General features: G+C 45.9%; 1 protein-coding gene across 1 annotated transcript in view; it reads right to left on the bottom strand.

Annotated features, from left to right (window-relative positions):
- Positions 1-11,422: 11,422 nt before the first annotated feature.
- Positions 11,423-24,009, bottom strand: part of LOC134588810 (organic solute transporter subunit alpha-like) — a 62,057-nt gene continuing 49,470 nt past the window's right edge. Inside the window, exons 7-8 of the mRNA XM_063444295.1 lie at positions 23,268-23,373; positions 11,423-11,812 (exon numbers count right to left, since the gene is read on the bottom strand). Of these exons, the coding sequence (XP_063300365.1) occupies positions 11,622-11,812; positions 23,268-23,373 (297 nt within the window). The 3' untranslated portion in view covers positions 11,423-11,621. The remainder of the gene's footprint in view (positions 11,813-23,267; positions 23,374-24,009) is intronic.

A 24,009-nucleotide genomic window follows, 5' to 3' on the forward strand; every position in this document is an offset into this window, starting at 1 on the left:
TCTTTCCTCCTCCTAATACTGATCCTCCTCTCTCACTTTCCCTTCAAGTCAGTGATATCCACATAAGTCCATCCCTACAAGCGCGCTGTCTTGGCGTCATACTTGACTCTGGTCTCACCTTTGAGTCTCACATCCAGTTTGTTGCCAAGTCCTGTAGGTTCCAACTCAAAAACATAGCCCGCATCCGCCCCTTTCTTACGCAAGATGCTACCAAGGAGCTTGTCCATGCTCTAGTAATTTCCCGCATGGATTACTGTAACCCTCTCCTGATTGGTCTCCCCAAAAGCCGTACTGCCCCGCTACAGTCTGTAATGAATGCTGCAGCTAGACTGATTTTCCTATCCAGTCGGTCCTCTCACACCTCGCCCCTCTGCCAGTCCTTACATTGGCTCCCTGTATCCTATAGGAGTCAATTCAAAGTGCTAACCCATACATTTAAAGCACTGAACAATTCCAGCCCCTCTTATATCTCTTCACTGATCCAGAGGTATGCCCCTCCTCGTACCCTCCGCTCTGCCCGCGACCACCTCCTGACTGCTGCTCGCACCCGTACGGCCAACTCACGCTTGCAGGACCTCTCACGGGCGGCTCCTCTCCTATGGAATAACTTGTCTACTGCCATCAGACTCTCCCCTAGTCTTCAATCATTTAAGAAGGGCCTTAAAACCCATCTCTTCAGGAAAGCGTATGGCCTCCCAGAGTAATCTCTCCCTTACATACCTGTCTCTTGCTCTCCTATGGGATAGTGCTTTGCTCTCTCCTCCAGCTCTGCTTCACTCCTACTTGATATTTCCTATCCTAATGTTTCTAATACCCCACCTCCTATAGACTGTAAGCTCATTTGAGCAGGGTCCTCTTCAACCTATTATTCCTGTAAGTTTTCTTGTAATTGTCTTATTTATTGTTACATCCCCCCTCTCAAAATATTGTAAAGCGCTACGGAATCTGTTGGCGCTATATAAATGGCAATAATAATAATAATAATAATAATAATAATCTACTTCTGCAGGACAGTTCACACAGTTACGGCTGGGTTTATCAGAGGGAGGCCTGTCATTTGTGGATTTTATGCTATCAGGTTCCACTTAGTGCCTTTCTCAGGACTCGATCACTAACCCTTTTACGTAGTTTCACACGTATTTACTATGTGAACAGCGGGTGGGGCTTGCCACATGTGTTTGGTTGTTCGGGGGGTCGCTTCCTGTGCGGTCGCTTGCCCCCGCTGGTCGGTCCGGAGATCCTCTTATAGGGGCCGGGCGGTGTGGGCTGGGTACAACATGGCAGAGCAGCTGGGTGGGGGTGATGCAGGTTGTAGAGTATTTTTGTGTTTTCCTTAATTCCCTTTTATGTCTCCTGGGCTGTATGATGGTGGATATGGATGGGTGGGGCGGCCTTTCCGCAACTAGGTGAGCCTGTCCCCTTCTTGTGTAACTGACGACCGCGGGCGAGGGGTAGTGCAAGCCACGCGTCCTATACGTTTTGACCGCCCCTGCTGGGGGTATTTAGCCGTCTTGAGACGTGGATAGGTTGGCTTAAGGACGGGGGTAGGCTTGAGGACTGCAATTACACTAGACGGCAAGGTAGGCGGTTGACCCCAAAACCAATAATCTGCCTTTAAAAGTTTCCCGGTTTTTCATAGTTCAAACTAGAATAATGTGTTAAAACATAAAACGAAAACAAGAGGTACAAATTTTAAAATGGAAAAGCAAATAAGGAATTGCAATGAAAACGTGATAAAGTCCAAAATTAACAAAACACGTATAGAGGGATGGAGATAATGCGTAGAAACACCCATGACCCGCACAAGTTTTGTAATGGCCCAACGTTTAAACTTCAATGTATACTGTTGTAACACTTATGCATATGTTAATTGCACCGCTTAAAGCATACCATTGCAACCATTCTCTGTCAAACTATTGTTTTTCCTTTTGTTGAGGGTACCACGCAGAATGTTTGGGGAGCATTGTTCTAATGCAATATAGCACACGATTTTTGTATTATGCTGTGCAATGTTTTAGGGTCTCCCCACGGGGAAGCGGAAGGGAGACGGGCTCGCCTGGAGGGTGGGTACCGAGACACGGAGGGGTAGAGGGGGTGGCCGTTCATAGATGTCTTTTTGGGCCCGGAGGGGGCGGCAGGATGGCGCTGAGGTACTAGACCAGTGCTAAGATTAGCGGAAGGGGAGAAGGGAATACTTATAGACTGTTTACTACGATTGTATTACATGCAGATGTAGAGGTCCACATAACTTGTAAGCGGTGCCTTCGGTGGTGGAGTTCGGGAACCCATTGTTCCTCCTAACGTTGATCGTGGCAGGGAAATGGGATGACGTTCCCCAAATTATTCTGGCATTTGATAAGACCAGAATCTCTGTGCATTGGACTGTGTCCGAATGCTGTCTTCTTTCTATACTTTCCTTTCTCTCTGTCCCTTCCTTTTACCCTGTTTTTCTTCTCCGGGGGGGTTGCAGGGGCGGGGGGCTGTCGAGGGGTCTCTCACGGAGCCCAGGCCGGGCAGGCGCGAAGATGAGCGGCATCAGAGCATTTTGCGCGGCCCTAACCAGACAGCTTGATGGAGATTAAGATCTTCTCTTTGAACGTTAAGGGCTTGAACGCCCCAAGGAAGCGCAGACTTCTATTCAAAGAATTGAAACGAACAAATTCAGACATTGCATTTATACAGGAGACCCATTTGCCCAAACAGGCCAAGTTCAGGTTAAAAGACCACGCTTTTACCGGTTCCTATGAAGCTAGGTCCCATCGTAAACGCAGTGGGGTGGCGATCCTTATTCGAAGTAGTTGCCCCTTCAGCGAAACGCATTACGAAGCGGACACGGAGGGACGTTTCGTTATTGTATCAGGCGTCCTATTTTCTCACAACATCCATATGATCAACATATACGCACCGAATATACCGGACGCCGGGTTTTGGAGAGAGATCAAGGAGAAAATATTAGCGCTACCTCACGGGATGCTATTCGTGGGAGGCGACTTCAACGCAGCCCCGTGCCCTGCCGTTGACAGAAGTTCGCGGACGGGTCTTCCTAGGTCGCAGGGTAGAGGCGGTCAGGATCGCCTACTTAAGAACTTCATGGCTGACACGGGTCTGGTGGACATATGGAGAGCTCATCACCCAGGGGTTAAAGACTACACATTTTATTCGGCTCCCCACGGGACGTACTCTAGGATAGACCTTTTCCTGACTAATGCAGCGGGCTTGGCCCGAACAGCCAGATCAACGGTGGGCAACATCTCGTGGTCTGACCACGCGGACATTTCCATCACGCTGGGAAACCTCTGAACTGCTACACCATGGACGTGGAAACTAAACACGTCCCTGCTTCAGGATCCGGAGATCTTGGCACAGACTAGGCGGGGAATTGTCGAATACTTCGCACTGAACACCACCCCCGAGGTGAGCGCGAGTACGGTTTGGGCGGCACACAAAGTGGTTATCAGGGGGACCTTGATTAAACTGGCTACCAGGAAAAAGAGAATGAAACACTTTACATTGGAATCTTTGCTGGGTCAACTTAGAACCCTTGAACACAGACATCAAATGGCACCATCTGCGAGCATTTTTACACAACTAGAGGCAATACGAAGGGACATACGCACTTTACTGCTGGACGACGCTGCTAAAGCCATGACCTGGTCAAAACGGACCTTTTTCGAAAAAGCCAACAAAATGGACACCCTCCTAGCGAGGACGCTTCGGCCGAGGCAAGGCAGGTCCCATATAACAGCAATAAAACATCCTGATGGCACAACGAGAACGGGACCGGCGGAGATTGCAAAGATATTCGAAGAGTTCTACGAACGACTTTACAACCATACTCCGGAAGGAAGCCCACTCGGGTTGCATGAAGAGGAATATATCGCCCGATACCTTGACAGGCTAGGGTTAGCTAAACTGGGCGGAGAGGCTGCACGTACCCTGGCAGCAAACATCTCGGAGGACGAGGTTGACAGGGCTATTTCCAATCTACATGGCAACAAAGCACCGGGACCGGATGGTTTCGACGGCTCGTATTACAAAACGTTCAGGGAGGAGCTAACACCACACTTGGTTCGACTCTTCGACGGTTTAAGGCAAGGCGGACAGCTGGAATCTGACATGACATTGGCGACCATAGTACTCTTGCCTAAAACCGGAAAACTACAGGCCCATCTCGCTGATCAACCACGACCTGAAGATCTTGGCGAAGGTACAGGCCGACAGACTTAACCCGCTGTTGACTTCACTCACTCATGCAGATCAAGTCGGGTTTGTGCCTACTAGACAATTGTTCGAAAATACTAGGAGGAATGTTGACTTAATCTGGAAACAGGTGTCCTCACGGACCCCCACATTAGTAGTGTCCTTGGACGCTGAAAAAGCTTTCGATAGAGTCCGGTGGCAATTTCTCTTTCCAGTTCTCAAGTGCATGGGTTTCCCTGAAGAATACATAACTACGACGAAAGCTATGTATAACAACGTGCGGAACGAGACAGGGCTATCCACTCTCGCCCCTCTTGTTCATCTTGGCATTAGAGCCCCTGCTTCACGCGATACGTCACCATCCGAATATCGCAGGAATCGAGGTGGGAGATAACAATTTTAAGGTATCTGCTTACGCAGATGACGTCCTCTTAACCATCACGTCTCCGCTAACATCGATGTCTGCACTTATGGAAGTCATTTCGGAATATGGCGAGTTATCCGGATATAAAGCGAACATTCAAAAGTCCGGTGCGCTCCCGATATGTTTGTCACAGGTTGACACGGCCAGGTTGCGCGCGGTGTACCAACTTCATATGGAAACGGACTCCCTGAAATACCTGGGGGTTCATATAACGGCGGACCCGGAGAGTTTATTTGAAGCTAACTACGCCCCTATGCTGAGAATGTTGATGGAGGATCTGGACAGATGGACAGATAAACCTATCTCCTGGATAGGGAGAATACACTCAGTAAAAATGAATGTCCTCCCGCGCCTATTGTTCCTTTTTCAGGCGTTACCCATCAGAGTCAAAAGACGCAATTACTCCCCTTGAAAAGGTCAATAGGAAATTTTGTATGGCAGGACAAGAGGCACAGAACTTCCAGACGGATATTATACAGACGTAAGGATAGAGGGGGCTTGGACCTGCCAAACCTTTACTTCTATTATTTAGTGGCGCAATTGACGCAGATAGCCATGTGGCACTCCGCTACGGAAGAGAGACGATGGGTGGATATAGAATCCATGATGGCGGACGGTGATGCCCCTCGTTTTATGGCTTGGGTCCCTAAGGAACACAGACCGGCGATGCGGACTACATGCCCAGCGATAATCAATTCAATTAGAATCTGGGACATGTGTAAGACTAAATATAAACTGGCATCGTCCCCGTCCCCTCTGACCCCACTTTTCAGGAATGGGGAATTCCCGCCTGGCATGACCCCCAGGGACTTCCGCAACATCGAACAAGCTGGAGTGCAACGGCTACATCAGCTGTTTCATGGTGGAGAAGTCGTCCGATTTGAGGATCTTCAGTCGGGCACCCACCTAACACCGGCGGATTTTTTCCGGTACCTCCAATTACGGGATTTCGCCCAAAAGCCTCATATTAAAAAGGCTGCCTTAGAGACCCGCACCTTCTACAAACGGATCTGTTCGGACGGAGTAGCCCCCAAGGGATTGATCACGTTGTTATATGCTCATCTCAGTGACGTAAATGGAGAATGGGGTGAATTGACGTACACTGTTCAATAGGAAAATGACCTTGGGGAGGCACTGGAGGGGATTGAGTGGCGGGAGATATGGGAGGCAAATTCTAAGGTCTCAATGTGTGTCACTCTACAGGAGCAGGCTTGGAAAACTATGTTCCGCTGGTATACTACCCCGATCCAATTATTTAGAATGCACAAACTAGAGAATGACAATTGCTGGAGGGGTTGCCGAACTCAAGGTTCGTATATACATATGTGGTGGGAATGTTCGAAGATACATGGATTCTGGAAGTCTGTAGAAGACTTGTTGCAGCAGATATTTGGCAGACCTCTGAGCTTAGACCCGTGGGTATACTTGTTGAACAGATCTGTAGACGGATGGACAACACGGGAACAGAGACTGGTACACAAGATTACTTTGTGTGCACGCCGAGCGATAGCGACAGCTTGGCTCACTCCGGAAGGTCCGACATTCACTGGAGTTATATCCAGGATTAAAGAATGTCGAATTATGGATGATCTTACTGCACGGGTGAGAGGGACAACTGAGGCATTCCACAAACTATGGGAACCTTGGGACGATAGCGTAATAGGCTCGAGAACTGATTGACTACGTACCTCTGCAGATACAGGCCAACCTGTCACCCCGTTGACTTGGGCTCCGCTGCTAATGGTGATTTGGTGGATCCGCTGGCCCCCCCTCGCCCCCCCCCCTTTGTCTTGTCTCTTCCTTTACTTTTTCCTTTCCTGAATTTATACTTCTTTTGCTGTCTCTTCTTCCCTCACCTTCTACTATCTTCATTCTTTTTTCGATTTATACTTCTATTTCCGGCTAGATTAAGCATTCGGAGGAACAAGGCAGCTTGGTCGTGAGATCAACTGTCACAACATGATTGATACTTATTTGTAGCCCATTAGCCTGTGCTTTTTTGTACCATAAGTTTCCCCAATACATGGCGAGTGCCAAAATTTCAGTTACGATCTGCGGCTTTACTGCTTACGAAGGTTCCCGTATGCTGGTTTGTAGCTTACATGGCCTCAATGTTGACCTGGCAATGATTGTATAATTATTAAGTCAACTGTAAACTGATGTCAATTCTAGACAGGGGTAATGAGCAGTTAAAAATTTAAAAATAACACAATAGCCGACAGGCACTAATGATTTGGATAAGAGAGCTGGGGCTCATAATATTTGTGATCGTCACGCTGTATTCTGCCAAAATGTTGATGAAGTTGGCTTCTGCGTAAGCCCGCAAATTGTTATGCGCTTGTTGATGCTATTGAGTACGAAAAAATAAAGAATTAAAAAAAATATATATACTCTTGGCTCTGACTGAACCAGTCTTACAGCAGTTTTTATGGTTGTTTCTCTTTTGTTTGTGGTTTGTATTAATGTATACATGTGTATTCTTTGCCAAGAATGCCCAAGTGAAAAAAGATCATAATAATAATAATAATAAAAAAAAATTCATAATTCTTGCACAGAATCAACATTAGGCACACCGGACAAAATATCTGGGTTATGTGTGCCGGGGTCTCAACTAGCTCTGACACAAAAGTACATATTTCTCTGGATGTGCCAAACATTCACATCTCTATCACCATCTAAAAGCAGAAGTGGTCTTGGTGGTTGGAGCAATCCTTTAAATTAATGTTGCTCTCCGTCATGTAGCGAAAGAGTTGCCCTTAACACATGTAACACACATGTCTTTGCATGTTCTGTGATGATATTGTTGTGGTATGTTTGTTTACCTTATTGCACATAGTAGAGTTCTGTAAAATAAGAAATAGTGGATCCTATTTATAAATTATTCTTGAACAATTGTTCCAGTAAAAAATTACTTTTAGTGCTGCACTGCCAGAAGATTTAGTAATAACAACTGCAAACTTTGGTAAACATTCTTTATCTCACAATACCAGATTTAATAGTTTTTCTGTCTCAAGTGTTCAGTCACTAGTTTCAGTTAGCCATACAAAACTTAAACTTGTGATATAGTCACCACCTTTTATTATGTAAACTTTGTTCACAGCTTTTTAAACGCCATTGTAGATGGATTAACTGGTTATGACTTATGCAAGAGTTTGACAATGTTCTTGCCTCTGAATGCTCTAATTTCACTGGACCAAGTATAATTAAAGTAAATACTACATTGGTTATGTTCTACCTACACAGCTTGACTTAATTACACCATCAGGGATATTCTTTTAAGTCCCAGGAAATGAGAACACCAATGAAGCAATATACTGCTCACATTGTATGAATTTTCAGAATTTTGTGTTATCTGCAAACACTGAAACTTGGCTTTTAATGCCTATTTCTATATCATTTATAAATATGTTAAATAGAAATGGTCCCAGAAAAGAACCTTGAGGGACACCACTTACCCCTTTTTACAGTTTAAATGCCTAGGAAAAAATTTAATAGATCACATCCACTGCACCACCCTGATCTATATTTCTACTTACTTCTTCGTAGAATGCAATTAGGTTAGTTTGATTTGACCTATGTTTCATAAAACCATGCTCATTATTACTAGTAACAATGTTCTTCAGAATGAATTCCTTAATATTATCCCTTAATTACCGTTCAAATACTTTCCCAACCACAGAAGTTAAGCCCACAGGTCTATAATTTCCTGGCAAAGCTTTTGAGCCCTTTTTGAATATAGGAACCACATCTGCCTTCCTCCAATCCTCTGTTCTAATTACTGAAAGAAAAGAATATTAAAAGATTAAATACAGAGATTCACTTATGTTCACACTTAGCTCCTTAAGTACTTATGTGTGAATACCATCAGGCCCCAGAGCTTTATTCAAATGAACTTTCTTTAGCTGCTGCAGTACCTTGTATTGAGTCATCCAATCACAATTTTGCTTAATTTTTTTGCAGCTATCATTTGCATGTCTCATGCTATAGGATCTTCCTTTTTATATATAAAAAATATTTATTTAAAATTTCTGCATTTTCCTGGTCCTTATATCCGGTTTTAGTGCAACTACACGTTCATTTTTTTTAATTTTTTTTTTAGAAATGATGTACTTTTTGGGTGGTTGGTGTTGCTCTCTCTGGCAATCAATCTTTCATTCTAGTTTAGCCACTCTGTCTTTTTGCATGCATTATTGGCTTCCTTATATCATATATAGGAGGTCTCTGATTTGTCCAATCTAATGTTTTAACTGTCCTTTTCTTAGTTTACTTTACCACAAAGTCACATAAAGTCACATATAATTCTGTTTCTTTTTTATTTATTACCCAATGGCACATACTGAGATATGATAGCTAATATTATATCTAATATTTGTTTAAAGATATTCCAATTACCCACAGTGTTTTTGTCCCCTAAAGAGTTTATTCCAGTCAATATGTTGTAGAGTTGCATTTATCTTATTGAAATCGTCCTTTTTAAAATTATATGTTTTAGTATACTCCATGTTCTTTTGCTTTTGTGAGTTTATTTTAAAAGACACCACGTTGTGATCACTATTTCCCAAGTGTTTCTCTACTTGAATGTTGGTCAAAAGATCAACATTGTTTGCTTTAACCAGAACCAGACAAGCATCCTTTCTAGTTGGTGCTTGTACCAGGTGCGACATAAATGTGTCATTTAACTAGTTCAAAAACCTGATTCCCCTTGCTGAACTACTAGTCCCTCTATCCAAATGTATGTCCGTGTAATTAAAATCTCCATTAATTAATGTGTTACCCAAATGTGCAGCTTTCCCAGTTTGCTCTAATAGCTGTTCTTCCTCATCAATATTAATATCTGTATGGTCTCAGCCAATCAAATATCTTTCTGATAGGAAAGCATTGGGAGCCTAGTGCGCATACAAGGCAAACTGATGCTGTGCGCCAATTAGATGGTCTCTTTCAGGATAGTGAATTCTAAGTTGGAAGGCAACTAGTTGAGCAAGATTGTATTTAGTGGTTTCATAACAAGGAGTGAATACTTATGGAGAGGCCTAGACTGGCCATTGGGCAAACTGTGCAAACACCTGGTGGGTTATAGTTGTCACGGCTGTAGGTTGGTTAGGGAGTTCTGAAGATTTCTACAAAATGCCAAGTAAAATCATATATGTATATATAATAGAGTAGCCACTGGGTTATATAATGACTGCCCACCTTTTCCTCCCTTGCCCTGTGATAATAGGAGGTATTGAAGCTCATGCTGCTTCCTGAAGCTCTTGCCTGATCTCACAAGGCTTACTGCTGTGCATGGGAAATGATATTCAATAGAGAAAAATGCAGCTGAACCCTATTATATCACCAGAGACTGGGGCTAACCCAGTGGAAATATTCACACCTAAAATGAGAAACCAAGACTTTTCTAATGTTGTATGCTACACAGTTATCTATGCCTTTTTAAAGTTTTATTCAGAAGGAAATATGTTGAAGTTGAAAACCAGCTTGTTAAATGTAGTAAGCACACGATTCAAAGAAAGAATGTACATGTGAGCTCTGGAAGACAAAACGTCCTAGACATCCACGGAAAACAGGATTCTTACTATGTTAAAGAAAACCCCCTTCATAACATCTAGCCAAGTGAAAAACACTCTCCAGGAGGTAGTCATATCATTATCCAAGTCTACTATAAATAGAAGACTTTATAAAAGCAAATACAGAGTGTTCACCACAAGGTGAAAACCATTCATAAGCCTCAAGAATAGAAAAGCCAAATAAGACTTTGCCAAAACCATCTAATAAAGCCAGTCCAGTTCTGGAACAGCATTCTTTGGACAGATGAAACTTAGGTCAACCTGTACCAAAATGATGGGAAGAAAAAGTATGGAGAAGGCTTGGAACGGCTTATGATCTGAAGCATACACATCATTTGTAAAACACGGTGGAGGTAGTGGGATGTCATGAGTATGCATGGCTTCCCATGACACTGGGTCACTAGTGTTTTATTGATCATGTTACAGAAGACAAAAGCAACTGGATGAAATGCAGTGAATAGTGATATAGCTTCTCAGTTTTAGCTAAATTCAGCAAAGTTGATTGGATGGTGCTTCACTTCATGGTTGGACAATGACCCAAAATATACCGTGAAAGTAACCCAAGAGTTTTCTAAGGCAAAAAAGTAGGATATTCTAAAATGGACAAATCAATCAACTGATCTCAACCCAATCGAGCATGCCTTTCACTTGCTGAAGATAAAAATTAAGGCAGAAAGATCCACGAACAAACAACAACTGAAGACAGCTTCATTGAAGGCCTGGCAAAGCTTTACAAATGAGGAAACCCAGCGGTAGGTGATGTCCATGCATTCCAGACTTCAAGTAGTCATTGTCTGCAACGGATTCTTGACAAACTATTACAAATAACATTTTATTTATGTCCAAAATGTTATTTAATTGTCCAAAATTATGAAAATTGTTTCCCAACTTAAATATACATATATATTGCAATCATGGACTATGAATATAATGGTACTGACAGCACTTTGTGATGCAAAGAGGTTGCATAACAGCATAATAGAAGATGGGGTAACATCTTCAGTTCAGTGATTACCCAGAGCTGTTCAAATAATTATATAAGGTCCAGCTGTTATATGGCCATCATTTTCTGCTTTAAAAATATGTTTTTAATATAAAGGCTTTCACAAATTTACCATATTCTGATGAGCGTACACTTGCATTATTTTAAAATCTTGTGATGTAGCTGACATAGCCACCAGTGATTAGATCAGCAAACAATAATTAATATAATAAGGTGAATTTTAACTTACAATTTATTAAACTTACTGGGTACAGACATATAGCCCAAAATACAAGACCAAATTAACTTTATTTACATGGATCCTATATTTATATATACTATATATGTTAGTCAGATAAAGTAAAAAATACAATCAAATAAATGCATATGTAGATCCATCCATTTCTAGTTGGTACATTTTCAGAAAAAGTCCTACAATGTTAAATTGTCTTTAGGCATATTGTATCTTATCTTCGTAATGTAGCTTCTCTTCCAAAGCTTTGCTGTTCAAATCCACTGTGTTGTTTTCTAGATTATCGTTCTCTTCCTGGTTAGTTAACGTATCATATTTTCGGCGGTATAACATACGGCAGAGGAGTGTAGTGAGAAACATTTCCATTATGAGTAGCTGCTGATTCATGTCTGTTGTTAAACACATTACAACAAATATAAAATAAGTGTGTTGTTAATTGCAAGACATTGTAATGTTATTCTGCACAAAGTTCAAGCAACCAATATTTTACTGCACCATAGAACAGGGAGGTGAAAGGCCACCGGCCATAAGGAACTTTAAATGATTATTATTATATAGTGTGTTGGGGTGAATTGTTAACGGAATTGCAAAACTTAACAACCAAATAATATTAAACTGGAGAAACACCTACAGCTTTTGGTTTAAATTTTGCAAAGGTGGTCAGCAGCTCACCACAACTCACTGTTTAGAAATTAAGCCCAGCAAAAATCTGAATCTAATATAATAATGTATTATTGTATTAAGTTCACACAGAAAATACCACTTTTAAGATCACATCCAAACCTTCATCCTATTTTATATCTGCTATTGTGTGAAACATAACATAACATTTATAGATCATAATTCAAAAATTCTGAACTTTATTGAAACTGTTCTTAGATTTGATAAGAATGGAGTTCCAGGTGGAACGTTGTCTATGTACTTATAAAATAATAGGTCACTAGATTTAAGTTCAGGATTGTTAGGTATTCTTTTATGTATGTATATTCTGTATGGGTCATCTTGCTAGATGGCTGGGTCAGAGCATTTCCAAAATGGCAAGTCTTGTAGTGTGTTCCTGGCATGCAGTGGTTAGTACCTACCAAAAGTGGTGCAACCTGTGAACCATTGTCAAGGTCATGTGACTCACTGATGCATGTGGGGAGTGACAGCTAGCTTGGCTGGTCCGATCACACTAAAGAGCTACCGTAGCTCAAATTGCTGACAAACCTAATGCTGGCCATGATATCAGAGGTATCAGAAACACAGTGCATCAGTGTTTGCTGCGTATGGGACTGTGCAGCTGCTGATCGGTCAGAGTGCCCTTGTCCAATGAAGAAAACGCCTTCGATGGGGATATGAGCATCAGAACTGGACCATGTAGCAATGGAAGAAGGTTGTCTGGTCTGATGAATCACATTTTCTTTTGAATAAGGTGGATGGCCGGTTGTATGTGTGTTGTTTAACTGGGAAGAGATGGCAGCAGGATGCACTATGTGAAGAAGGCAGGCCAGTGTAGGCAGTTTTATGCTCTAGGCCAGGCTTCCCCAAACTCCGGCCCTCCAGAAGTTGCTGAACAACAACTCCCATGATTCTCAGCCTATCTATTTCATTCATAGAATCATGGGAGTTGTAGTTCAGCAACATATGGAGGGTCGGAGTTTGGGAAAACCTGCTCTAGGCTTTGTTTTGGTGGGAAACCTTGGGTCCTGACATTCATGTGGATGTTACTTTGACATGTACCACCTACCTAGAGATCATGTACATCCCTTCCTTGCAATGGTGTTCCCTAGTGGCAGTGTGCTATTTCTACAGAATAATGCACCCTGCCACACAGCAAAAAATGTTCAGAAATGGTTTGAGGAACATGAAAAAAGGTTCAAGGCTTTGCTTCTGCCTCCAAGTTCCCAGGATCTCAACCCAATTTAGCAACTGTCTGTTTAATGTGATGAAACAAGAAATTCAATTCATGCAGGCCCCACCTCACAACTTGCAGGACTTAAAAGACCACTAAAGGCACCCAGACGACTTCAGCTTAATGAAGTGGTCTGGGTGCCAGGTCCATCTAGGGTTAACCCTGCCTGCTGTAAACATAGCAGTTTCAGAGAACAGCGTCCATAGGAAAGCATTGAGAAATACTTTCCTATGGACTGACTGAATGCGCGCGCGGCTCATGCCGATGACGTCGGAAGAAGGAGAAGAGTCCCCAGCGCCGAGGGAACCCGGCGCTGGAGAAAGGTAAGAGTTTAACCCCTTCCTCCCCCTAGAGCCCAGCGGGAGTGGGACCCTAAGGGTGGGGGGGGACCTATTAACACTATAGTGCCAGGAAAACAAGTTTGTTTTCCTGGCACTATAGTGGTCCTTTAAATGATTTGCTGCTAATGGCTTGTGCCATATACCACAGGACCAGGGGCGGACTGACCGGTCGGGCACTTCGGACATGGTCCGAGGGCCCGGCTGGGAGGGGGGCCCGCCATTAGGGGGCCCGCCGCCCCTTTAAATGCTGCAGCCGCCTGAGCACTCTCTTAAGAGCCTCAGGCGGCTGCAGCTTCTCACCTCCCCTCCCCGTAGCGTGGCCGAGCTGCTGTGCGGTCCACGGTGCCGGCCGGAGTGATAGGAAGGTGCACACTCAGAGTGCACCTTCCTGTCAGTCCGGCCGGGTACAGGAAACAGAAACTCCTGTTCCGCGCGGAACAGGAGTTTCTGTTTCCTGTACCCGGCCGGACTGACAGGAAGGTGCACACTGAGCGCCTTCCTATCACTCCGGCCGGGCACCGCGGACCGCACAGCAGCTCGGCCACGCTACGGGGAGGTGAGAAGAAGGAGGGGGGTGAGAAGAAAGAAGGAGGGGGGTGAGAAGAAAGAGGGAGGGGGTGATGAGAAGAAAGAGGGAGGGGGGGTGAGAAGAAAGAGGGAGGGGGGGTGAGAAGAAAGAGGGAGGGGGGGTGAGAAGAAAGAGGGAGGGGGGATGAGAAGAAAGAGGGAGGGGGGATGAGAAGAAAGAGGGAGGGGGATGAGAAGAAAGAGGGAGGGGGGATGAGAAGAAAGAGGGAGGGGGGTTGAGAAGAAAGAGGGAGGGGGATGAGAAGAAAGAGGGAGGGGGGATGAGAAGAAAGAGGGAGGGGGGATGAGAAGAGGGAGGGGGGATGAGAAGAGGGAGGGGGATGAGAAGAAAGAGGGAGGGGGGGATGAGAAGAGGGGGGGGATGAGAAGAGGAGGGGGGATGAGAAGAAAGAGGGAGGGGGGGATGAGAAGAAAGAGGGAGGGGGGATGAGAAGAAAGAGGGAGGGGGATGAGAAGAAAGAGGGAAGGGGGTGAGAAGAAATAGGGTGGGGGGGTGAGAAGAGGGGGGAGTAAGAAGAGGGCGGAGGGGAGTAAGAAGAGGTGGGAGTAAGAAGAAGGGGAGGGGGGAGTAAGAAGAGGGGGAGAGTAAGAAGGGGGGTAAGAAGAGAGTGAGGGGGGAGTAAGGAGGGCAATTGCCCCCTCCCCTGTCCGCAGGCACCGTGCGGGCAGCCTGCAGGGGAGGGAGGAAGAGAGGACCCGGGAGCTCAGTCTTCAGTTCCTCTGGGTCCTTCTTGCGCGAGCACAGATCGTTGCCGCGGTTACCACGGCAACGTTACGGCTCTTACGAGAGTAAACTCTAGCCCTGGAGCTTCCTCTAGCCCTGGAGATTCCTGGTGGTCGCAGTGGTGAGAGTGAACTCTAGCCCCATAAACACACTGCCCCCCATACACCATACACATTCACACACTGCCCCCCATACACACACCTTACACATTTACACACATTGCCTCACACACACACACATACACTGCCCACCCATACACACACAGCCCCCCATACTAACATTGCCACACACATACACAGCCCCCTCATACACACATTGCCCCACACACCCTACACATTCACACACTACACCCCCTCACACACACTGAACCTTTCACACACACACTGCACCCCTTACACATTGCACCACTGCTCCTATACCCTACTACAGCCTCATATCCCAGCAGACCCCAGGTAAGTTGTCAAACTGTTCTTAAACGGTTTGACTACTTACTCTGAAAGGGGGGCCCGGCCCTCCTGGCACCATAACGACTACACAGAGCGGTAGTGGTTATTGTGCAGGGATTATTTCTTTAAATAATCTACAAGTGCCCCAGTAGCCAGCAAGCCAGCCAGCCCACAGGCTGGCCAGCCAGCCAGCCAGCCCATAGGCCGGCCAGCCAGCCCACAGGCCACCAGTTAGGCTTACAACCAGCAAGCCCACAGCCTGTCAACCAAAGCCAGCAAGCCACAGCCTGCCAGCCAGCAAGCCAACAGCCTACCAGCCGCAGCCAGCAAGCCCACAGCCTGCCGGCAGTAGCCAGCAAGCCCACAGCCTGCCAGCAAGCCCACAGCCTGCCAGCCGCAGCCAGTAAGCCCACAGCCTTCCAGCAAGCCCACAGACTGCCAGCCAGCAACAGTAATTAAGGTAAGAGGAGCCAACTTGGCCTAGGTATCAGCGAGCTATGTTGTGTTGCTATATTGTGAATAGGAACCAGAGTGTTGGAGAGACCCCCCTCCAGGCCCCATTAGACTCCATTGTAGTCTCTAATGGGACCTGGAGGAAATTCTTTCTAACACACCCTCTAAAGGACACTGAGATAGCCTCTGCTAGAATGCTCCCCCCCTCCATGGCCCATTAGCCCTCAATTGTAATCTCTACTGGGGCCTGTATGCGACTGTTTCCAGCAGGGACACTGAGATGGCCTCTGTTAGAAAGACCCCCTTCCAAGCCTATTAGACTCCATTGTAGTCTCTAATAGGGCCTGGAGGGGATTCTTTCTAACACATTCTCTAAAGGACACTGAGATAGCCTCTACTAGAAAGACCCCCTTCCATGGCTCATTAGCCCTCAATTGTAGTCTCTACTGGGGCCTCGAAGGGATTATTGCACTTTTGTTCCTTGTGTCTAAAGATTGTGTAGGGTGTGGCTGGAGGCGGTGCATGGAGGCGGGACATGGGTGGCGCTTGCTGCGGAGTATGGGTGGGGCCTGTAAGGGGGCCCTTGATTTATTTTGCCCGGGGGCCCTGAGGGTTCTCAGTCCGCCCCTGCACAGGACATGTCCAGAGGTCTTGTGGAGGTCATGCTTCTAGGCATCAGAACTGTTTTGGCAGCACAAGGGTGAGCTACATGATATTAGGCAGGTGGTTTTAATGATGTGTTTGATCAATGTATAATTATTATTATTTTTATAGTCCTAACTCCTGTTTCTCTCTACGACAAACTTTGAAATTCTATTAGTGGAAGTGGCCTAAATGTAATCTGCATTTATTAAAGAATCAAAACAAATATTAGGGCCAAAGATAAACAGTGTGATTAATAATTAGCACACATCTCATTGAAGTTTAATTACTTAATTGAATTAGAGAAATAATAATAACAATAATAATAATAAGTAATTGCTTCACTTCTAGACATGAGACTGATTATGCCAATTATTAAACATTCATTACAACCAGAACTACATTTTAGACAACTTATAGTCTTGGCTAATCTTGTAATGATAAAACCATAAATAGCACGACAAACATAGAAGTAAAAAGGCAGGGTATAACCAGTCTTCTTCAAGTGCTTCTTCTCTTGATAAAACCGCCAGGATATGGAGACAAAGTAGATAAAAAGAGTCCACAATAAAAAAATTCAATAGTGAAATAAAGCTTGCCACCCTACGCGTTTCGTCTAAATGACTTCCTCAGGGACTCTTCTTATCTACTTTGTCTCCATATCCTGGCGGTTTTATCTGTTCCTGGTGGTAGACAGCGGATGTTGATTTGAATTGATGAGCCCTTTTACTACTTTTATTTTGTAAGTGTATATAATAAAGCAATTTTTCGAATACCATACAGCTATACACTATGTTTTTTTTTTTCTGTGCTTTGTTTTAAGTACTCATCTTCATATACAAGAAGAGAAGAAGCACTTGAAGAAAACTGGTTATACCCTGCCTTTTTACTTCTATGTTTGGCGTGCTATTTATGGTTTTATGTTTAAGATATTGAAGACATTGAGGAGTCTTCGCACTTCCTATTTAGGGGTATTTATATTAATTTTATATACGTTTCCCCTTTTAATAGCCACAGGTTGGGTTTTTTTTGCCTTTTTTTGTGCAAATCACATTTTTTTTTAATCTTGTAATGAGGCTGTAGCTATAGTTAATTTACTTTTAAGTGTATAAATATTAAAACTACAATTACTTCCTGCTATCAGTAAAATTATGAACAGAAAACATAAAAATTATTGTAAATTTTCAAAAAAGCAAATTACACATTTGGCTAAAGAATCTAAGGCTCTGTGGGCTGTCATGTAGGCAGTGGCGTACTAAGGGGGGGGCGGTCCGCCCCGGGTGCCATCCAGTAGGGGGGTGCCACACTCTGTCCCTCCTGCTGGTCGTCCTCTCCCTCGCGGCTCAGGCGCTCAGTGAGTGAGTCAGAGCACAGGGAGGGGATTCCCAGCCTGTGTTCTGAGTCATCACTGAGCACCAGGGATGCTGTTATGGAGTGTGCCAGCAGGGGGTGCAGAGCGTGCATTCTGCAAGGTTTCTCCCCTGCGGCCACTCTGCCTGCACCTCCTGCACTGCCTGCGCTGGGATGGAGAGACACAGCCCCTGAATCATGGTAAGTTAATATTATTGTAAATTCACCCTCACCCCCTCCCTCATTCACCCTGTCATCCCCCCTCAGTCACCCTCTCACCCCCTCCCTCAGTCACCCTGACATCCCCCACTCAGTCACCCTGTCACCAGTCACCCCCCATCAGTCACCCTGTCACCCCCCCTCACCCTGTCACCCCCTCACCCCCTCCCTCAGTCACCCTGACACCCCCCCACTCAGTCACCCTGTCACCAGTCACCCCCCATCAGTCACCCTGTCACCCCCCTCACCCTGTCACACCCTCACCCTGTCACACCCTCCCTCAGTCACCCTGTCACCCCCTCAATCACCCTGTCACCCCCTCCCTCAGTCACCCTCTCACCCCCTCCCTCAGTCACCCTGTCACACCCCCCTCAGTCACCCTGTCATCAGTCACCCCCCTCAGTCACTCTGTCACCCCCCCTCACCCTGTCACCCCCCTCTGTCACCCCCCCAGTCACCCTGTCACCGCCCTCAGTCACCCTGTCACCAGTCACCCTTTCACCCCCCTCAGTCACCCTGTCACCAGTCACCCCCCAGTCACCCTGTCACCAGTCACCCTGTCACCCCCCTCAGTCACCCTGTCACCCCCCTCAGTCACCCTGTCACCAGTCACCCCCCTCAGTCACCCTGTCACCCCCCTTAGCCACTCAGTCACCCCCCTCAGTCACCCTGTCACCCCCTCACCCTGTCACGCCCCTCAGTCGCCCTCCCAGTCACCCTGTCACCCCCCTCAGTCACCCTGTCACCAGTCACCCCCCAGTCACCCTGTCACCCCCCCAGTCACCCCCCTCAGTCACCCTGTCACCAGTCACCTCCCCAGTCACCCTGTCACCCCCTCAGTCACCCTGTCACCAGTCACCCCCAGTCACTCTGTCATCCCCCCTTAGCCACTCAGTCACCCTGTCACCCCCTCAGTCACCCTGTCACCCCCCCTCACCCTGTCACCCCCCTCAGTCACCCTGTCACCAGTCACCCTTTCACCCCCCTCAGTCACCCTGTCACCCCCCTCACCCTGTCACCCCCCTCAGTCCCCCTCCCAGTCACCCTGTCACCCCCCTCAGTCACCCTGTCACCAGTCACCCCCCCAGTCACACTGTCACCCCCCAGTCACCCTGTCACCCCCCTCAGTCACCTTGTCACCAGTCACCTCCCCAGTCACCCTGCCACCCCCCTCAGTCACCCTGTCACCAGTCACCCCCCAGTCACTCTGTCATCCCCCCTTAGCCACCCTGTCACCCGCTCAGTCACCCTGTCACCCCCTCAGTCACCCCCCTCAGTCACCCTGTCACCAGTCACCCCCCAGTCACCCTGTCACCAGTCACCCTGTCACCCCCCCTCAGTCACCCTGTCTCCCCCCCTCAGTCACCCTGTCACCAGTCACCTCCCCAGTCACCCTGTCACCCCCCTCAGTCACCCTGTCACCCCCCCTCAGTCACTCTGTCACCAGTCACCCCTCCCCCAGTCACTCTGTCACCCCCCCTTAGCCACTCAGTCACCCTGTCACCCCCTCAGTCACCCTGTCACCCCCTCAGTCACCCTGTCACCCCCTCAGTCACCCTGTCACCCCCCTCAGTCACCCTGTCACCAGTCACCCCCTCCCCAGTCACCCTGTCACCAGTCACCCCCTCCCTCAGTCACCCTGTCACCAGTCACCCCCTCCCTCAGTCACCCTGTCACCCCGTCACCAGTCACCCCCCCTAGTCACCCTCCCTGTCACCAGGTTGTTAGGTTGTTTAGTAGATAACTCACTTATTTGTTATCCTTATGTGGGATTGACATATTTAAGGACACCAAATTAGGGAGTTATCTACTAAACAACCTAAAGATTAAAATTAAGAAAAAGGCTTTTTAAATTTTTATCTTTTAGCTGTTTAGTAGAGAATTCCCTAAATTGGTGCCCTTATGTGAGATTCCATATGTAAAGATACCAAATTAGGGTGCTGTTTAGCAGATAGCTCCCTTATTTGGTTTCCTTAACCACTTAAGGACCAAACTTCTGGAATTAAAGGGAATCATGACATGTCACACATGTCATGTGTCCTTAAGGGGTTAAATATGGCAATCCAACATCTCAGCATCTTGCCAACACTACACACAAACACATCCCTGCATTCCAGTGCAAACACTACATACAAACACACCTCTGTATTAAAACATCACCATTATATATAACCCATAGGCGTGCACAGCCTATTGCATTAGGGTGTGCACCCTAAAGCACAAACACACGGCGCATGTGTATATATGTAATATATATATATATATATACACACATATATATACACACACACATACACTGCTGTGTATGTGTGTGCTGCTCGTGTGCTGTGTGAGGGTGGTGTGAGGGTGCTGGTAGTGTGCTATGTGGGTGAGGGTGTTTGTTTGTTAGGGTCCTGCTACTGTGCTGTGTGTGTGAGGGTGCTGTTTGTGTGATGTGTGCGTGTGCGTGTGTCGTGTATTTGTGAGGGTGCTGTTTGTGTGTGTTTGTGAGGGTGCTGTTAGTGTGCTGTGTGTGAGGGTGTTGTGTGTTTGTAAAGGTGCTGTGTGTGTTTGTGAGGGTGCGGTTAGTGTACTGTGTGTGTGTGTGAGCGTGCGGGCTGTATGTTTGGAGGGATTGTGGAGGTGGGGGCAGATTAGTAAATATCCCCCCTCCCTACCTTATATAGGGAGGGGGGATCCTTGCTGCCATGTGCCATCCCTGGTGGTCCAGTGGAGAGTGAACTCTAGCCTGCGGGGCTAGAGTTAACTCTCGCGAGATCTGAGTGTTGCCGTGGCAATGCTCAGATCTCGTGAGAGGAACCTGGCGGAGCTGCTGTCTAGAGCTCCCCGGGTCCTCTACTGCCTCCCTCCATGTTGCTGTGGGCTGGTGAGGTAGATCTTTGATCTCCCCGCCAGCCCATGGAGGCTTAGAGCGGAGCCGGCACTCAGATAGTGCCGACTTTGCGTGAGCCGACAGGGGAGATCCGGAGATCTCCAGTGAAGTCCTGGGGAATAAAGTGTGGAAACTCTTTTCCCACCTCCCAAAAAAAATAATATACACGTGTGTGTGTGTGTGTATATATATATATATACGTGCACACACACACTGACACACATACACAGACACACACATATATACGCGTGCACACACATACATTCACAGACACCCACACACCTACAGACACACACCCATACACACACACACACTCACAGACACACACACACATTCAGACACACACACTCTCAGACACACACACCTACATTCACAGACACACTTACAGACACATATACACACATTCACAGACACACTCACTCACAGACACACTCACTCACACACACACATACATACATTCACAGACACACACACACACATTCACAGACACAATCACTCACAGACACACACACACACATTCACAGACACACTCACTCACAGACACACAAACACATACACACACATACATACATTCACAGACACACTCACTCACAGACACACACACCCATACACACACATACATACATTCACAGACACAATCACTCACAGACACATACATACAAAGTATTATTTTTTAATAAAAAAATGTCCACCCAGCCTCCCTACCTGGAGTGCTGGCGTGGACTTGTCCCTGGGGTCCAGTGGGTCGGTCAAGCGCCGGTCTCCACTCAGCCGCGGCGAGGAAGCTGTGTGCTCTCTGCTTCCTCTCACCGCGCGGGCTGTCTGCTTTAGCTGGGAGCCGGAATATGACGTCATATTCCGGCTCCGGCATCAGCAAACAGCGCGCGGCGAGAGGAAGCAGAGAGCACACAGCTCCCTCGCCGCGGCTGAGTGGAGACCGGCGCTTGACCGGGGGGGTGTGGGTCCTTCACCTCTTGCCCCCCCCCCCATGACAGGGGGAACATAGGGGGAGGAAGGGGGAGCTGAGTGCCTGCAGGAACAGCGTTCCTGCTCAAATAAAAGTGCAGGAACGCTGTTCCTGCAGGACTCAATACATAGGCGTGCCACGGGGATTAGGGTGTGCCCAGGCACACCCGGCACACCCCGTGCGCACGCCTATGATATAACCACACCACTGCATCTCGCCAACACTACACACAAAAGCATGCCTGCATTAAAATGCCAACACTACATACAAACACACCCATTCATTCACTCACACTTACTCCATACAAAAGCATGCTTACATTGAAACATGCAAGCACTGCTCAATGCTACATCCATTAAAAAAATTGTGGGTGTTTTGTACATTTTAAAGTGCAGGGGGAAGGGGGGTGCCAAAACTAGGACCCGCCCCGGGTGCCATATGCTCTAGGTACGCCCCTGCATGTAGGGTTATCTGATCACCGCTCACCACTAATGAGACATGTTTATGTTAATTACCCAAAAAAGAGACACTGGCTGCTACTAGAAACTCGGAAAAAGGAAACAAATTAGGAATATGAATAAAAGAAAAGCTGGTACAAAAAATATAGACAGAGAGGGATTCACTACCATTTTATATTAAAACACTTTGTAGCTAGAGTTTTACAAATATGAAAATTGGAATTCCGCCAAGTGTTTTTAAAGTGCACAGAAATTTGAGCTAATACAGCTTTAAAGCAATATGTTTTTTTGTAACCCTTATTAAAGCTGCCGTGACAAGTGACAACCCATGTACCAAGTCTTTGTTTGCATGGGGTTATTATGGATTGTCTACTTGTCTTCTGGTAGAGCATTAAAAATATATATTGTTGTGGAGTACAAACCCTATCTTTCATAGATAAGAAGGATTTTAATGTGTTTAACATTACCGTGTGTATTACTTTGTTAGTTACTGTCAAGATACATGCCCCTATTCAAGGGCAAATATTGTTACCTCTATTGTCAGTGCGCAATGCACGCTGGCAACAGACATAATATGTGCAAAAAATTGACATTTAGCAGTCCAGAACTCACGTTGCCAGGGGTATAACTAGACCACGGCTCAAAATTGCAAATATCTCGGAATTTGCAGTGTTTCAAGCAGAAACTGCACACAATGACTCATTCAAATCACCAAACCTTTTATTTTAAGTACGTTCCTGAATTCCTGCAGTATTGTTATATTAATTGGAAAAAGAAAAGTAATCAAGTCACAATGCAAAATAAAATTCCACTTTACTATACCACTGCATATTAGCACCAGGTCTTAATGGGTAGTGTTGCACTGGCTTCCATATTGTATTTGTACTTACATGAGGCCCTTGATGGTCCTGGTAGGGGTGGGACACATGAGATAACACCCATTGTTCCAAGAATATTGATGATAGAGGTTTGCAGCTGACTTAGAATGACAATAAACTGTAAATAAAAGAAAAGGTTTGACATAGGGTATGTCAGTTTAATGCACTCACATATATTATTTTCTAAATATTGTTTTAAGTACATCAGTGCTAAAAATACCCAAAGCAAAGAAACTGAAAGATAATGTAAATCTGTCGGGGCTAACCTATGATACCCGATTTGTTGTGGACTATATTTATCATGCTTCCCAGCTGAAGTGATAAAGGCTACCCCCCTATAGAATGTAAGCTCGTTTGAGCAGGGTCCTCTTCAACCTATTGTTCCTGTAAGTTTATTTGTAATTGTCCTATTTATAGTTAAATCCCCCTCTCATAATATTGTAAAGCGCTACGGAATCTGTTGGCGCTATATAAATGGCAATAATAAATAAAATAAATAAAATTAATGATTTAAATTTAACTCCTTAAGTATCATGCCCTCCTGCTCAGACTACTTCCCGGTCTGCAGCTCCCATTACCGGCAGCTTGTAAATGGGTGATGGGTGATGATAGATGTAGTACACAGTGCTAAAGGATAATTATTTTTAGATTAAGGGTTAATTGTATTCGCTGTGGATCTTTTTTCTTTTGTTTTTTCATTACAATAAAAGGGTGGAATATTGGGGATGGACACATATTTAGAAATCACCTCCAA

This window comes from Pelobates fuscus, chromosome 1, assembly GCF_036172605.1.
Source record: "Pelobates fuscus isolate aPelFus1 chromosome 1, aPelFus1.pri, whole genome shotgun sequence".
NCBI classification, from domain to species: domain Eukaryota; kingdom Metazoa; phylum Chordata; class Amphibia; order Anura; family Pelobatidae; genus Pelobates; species Pelobates fuscus.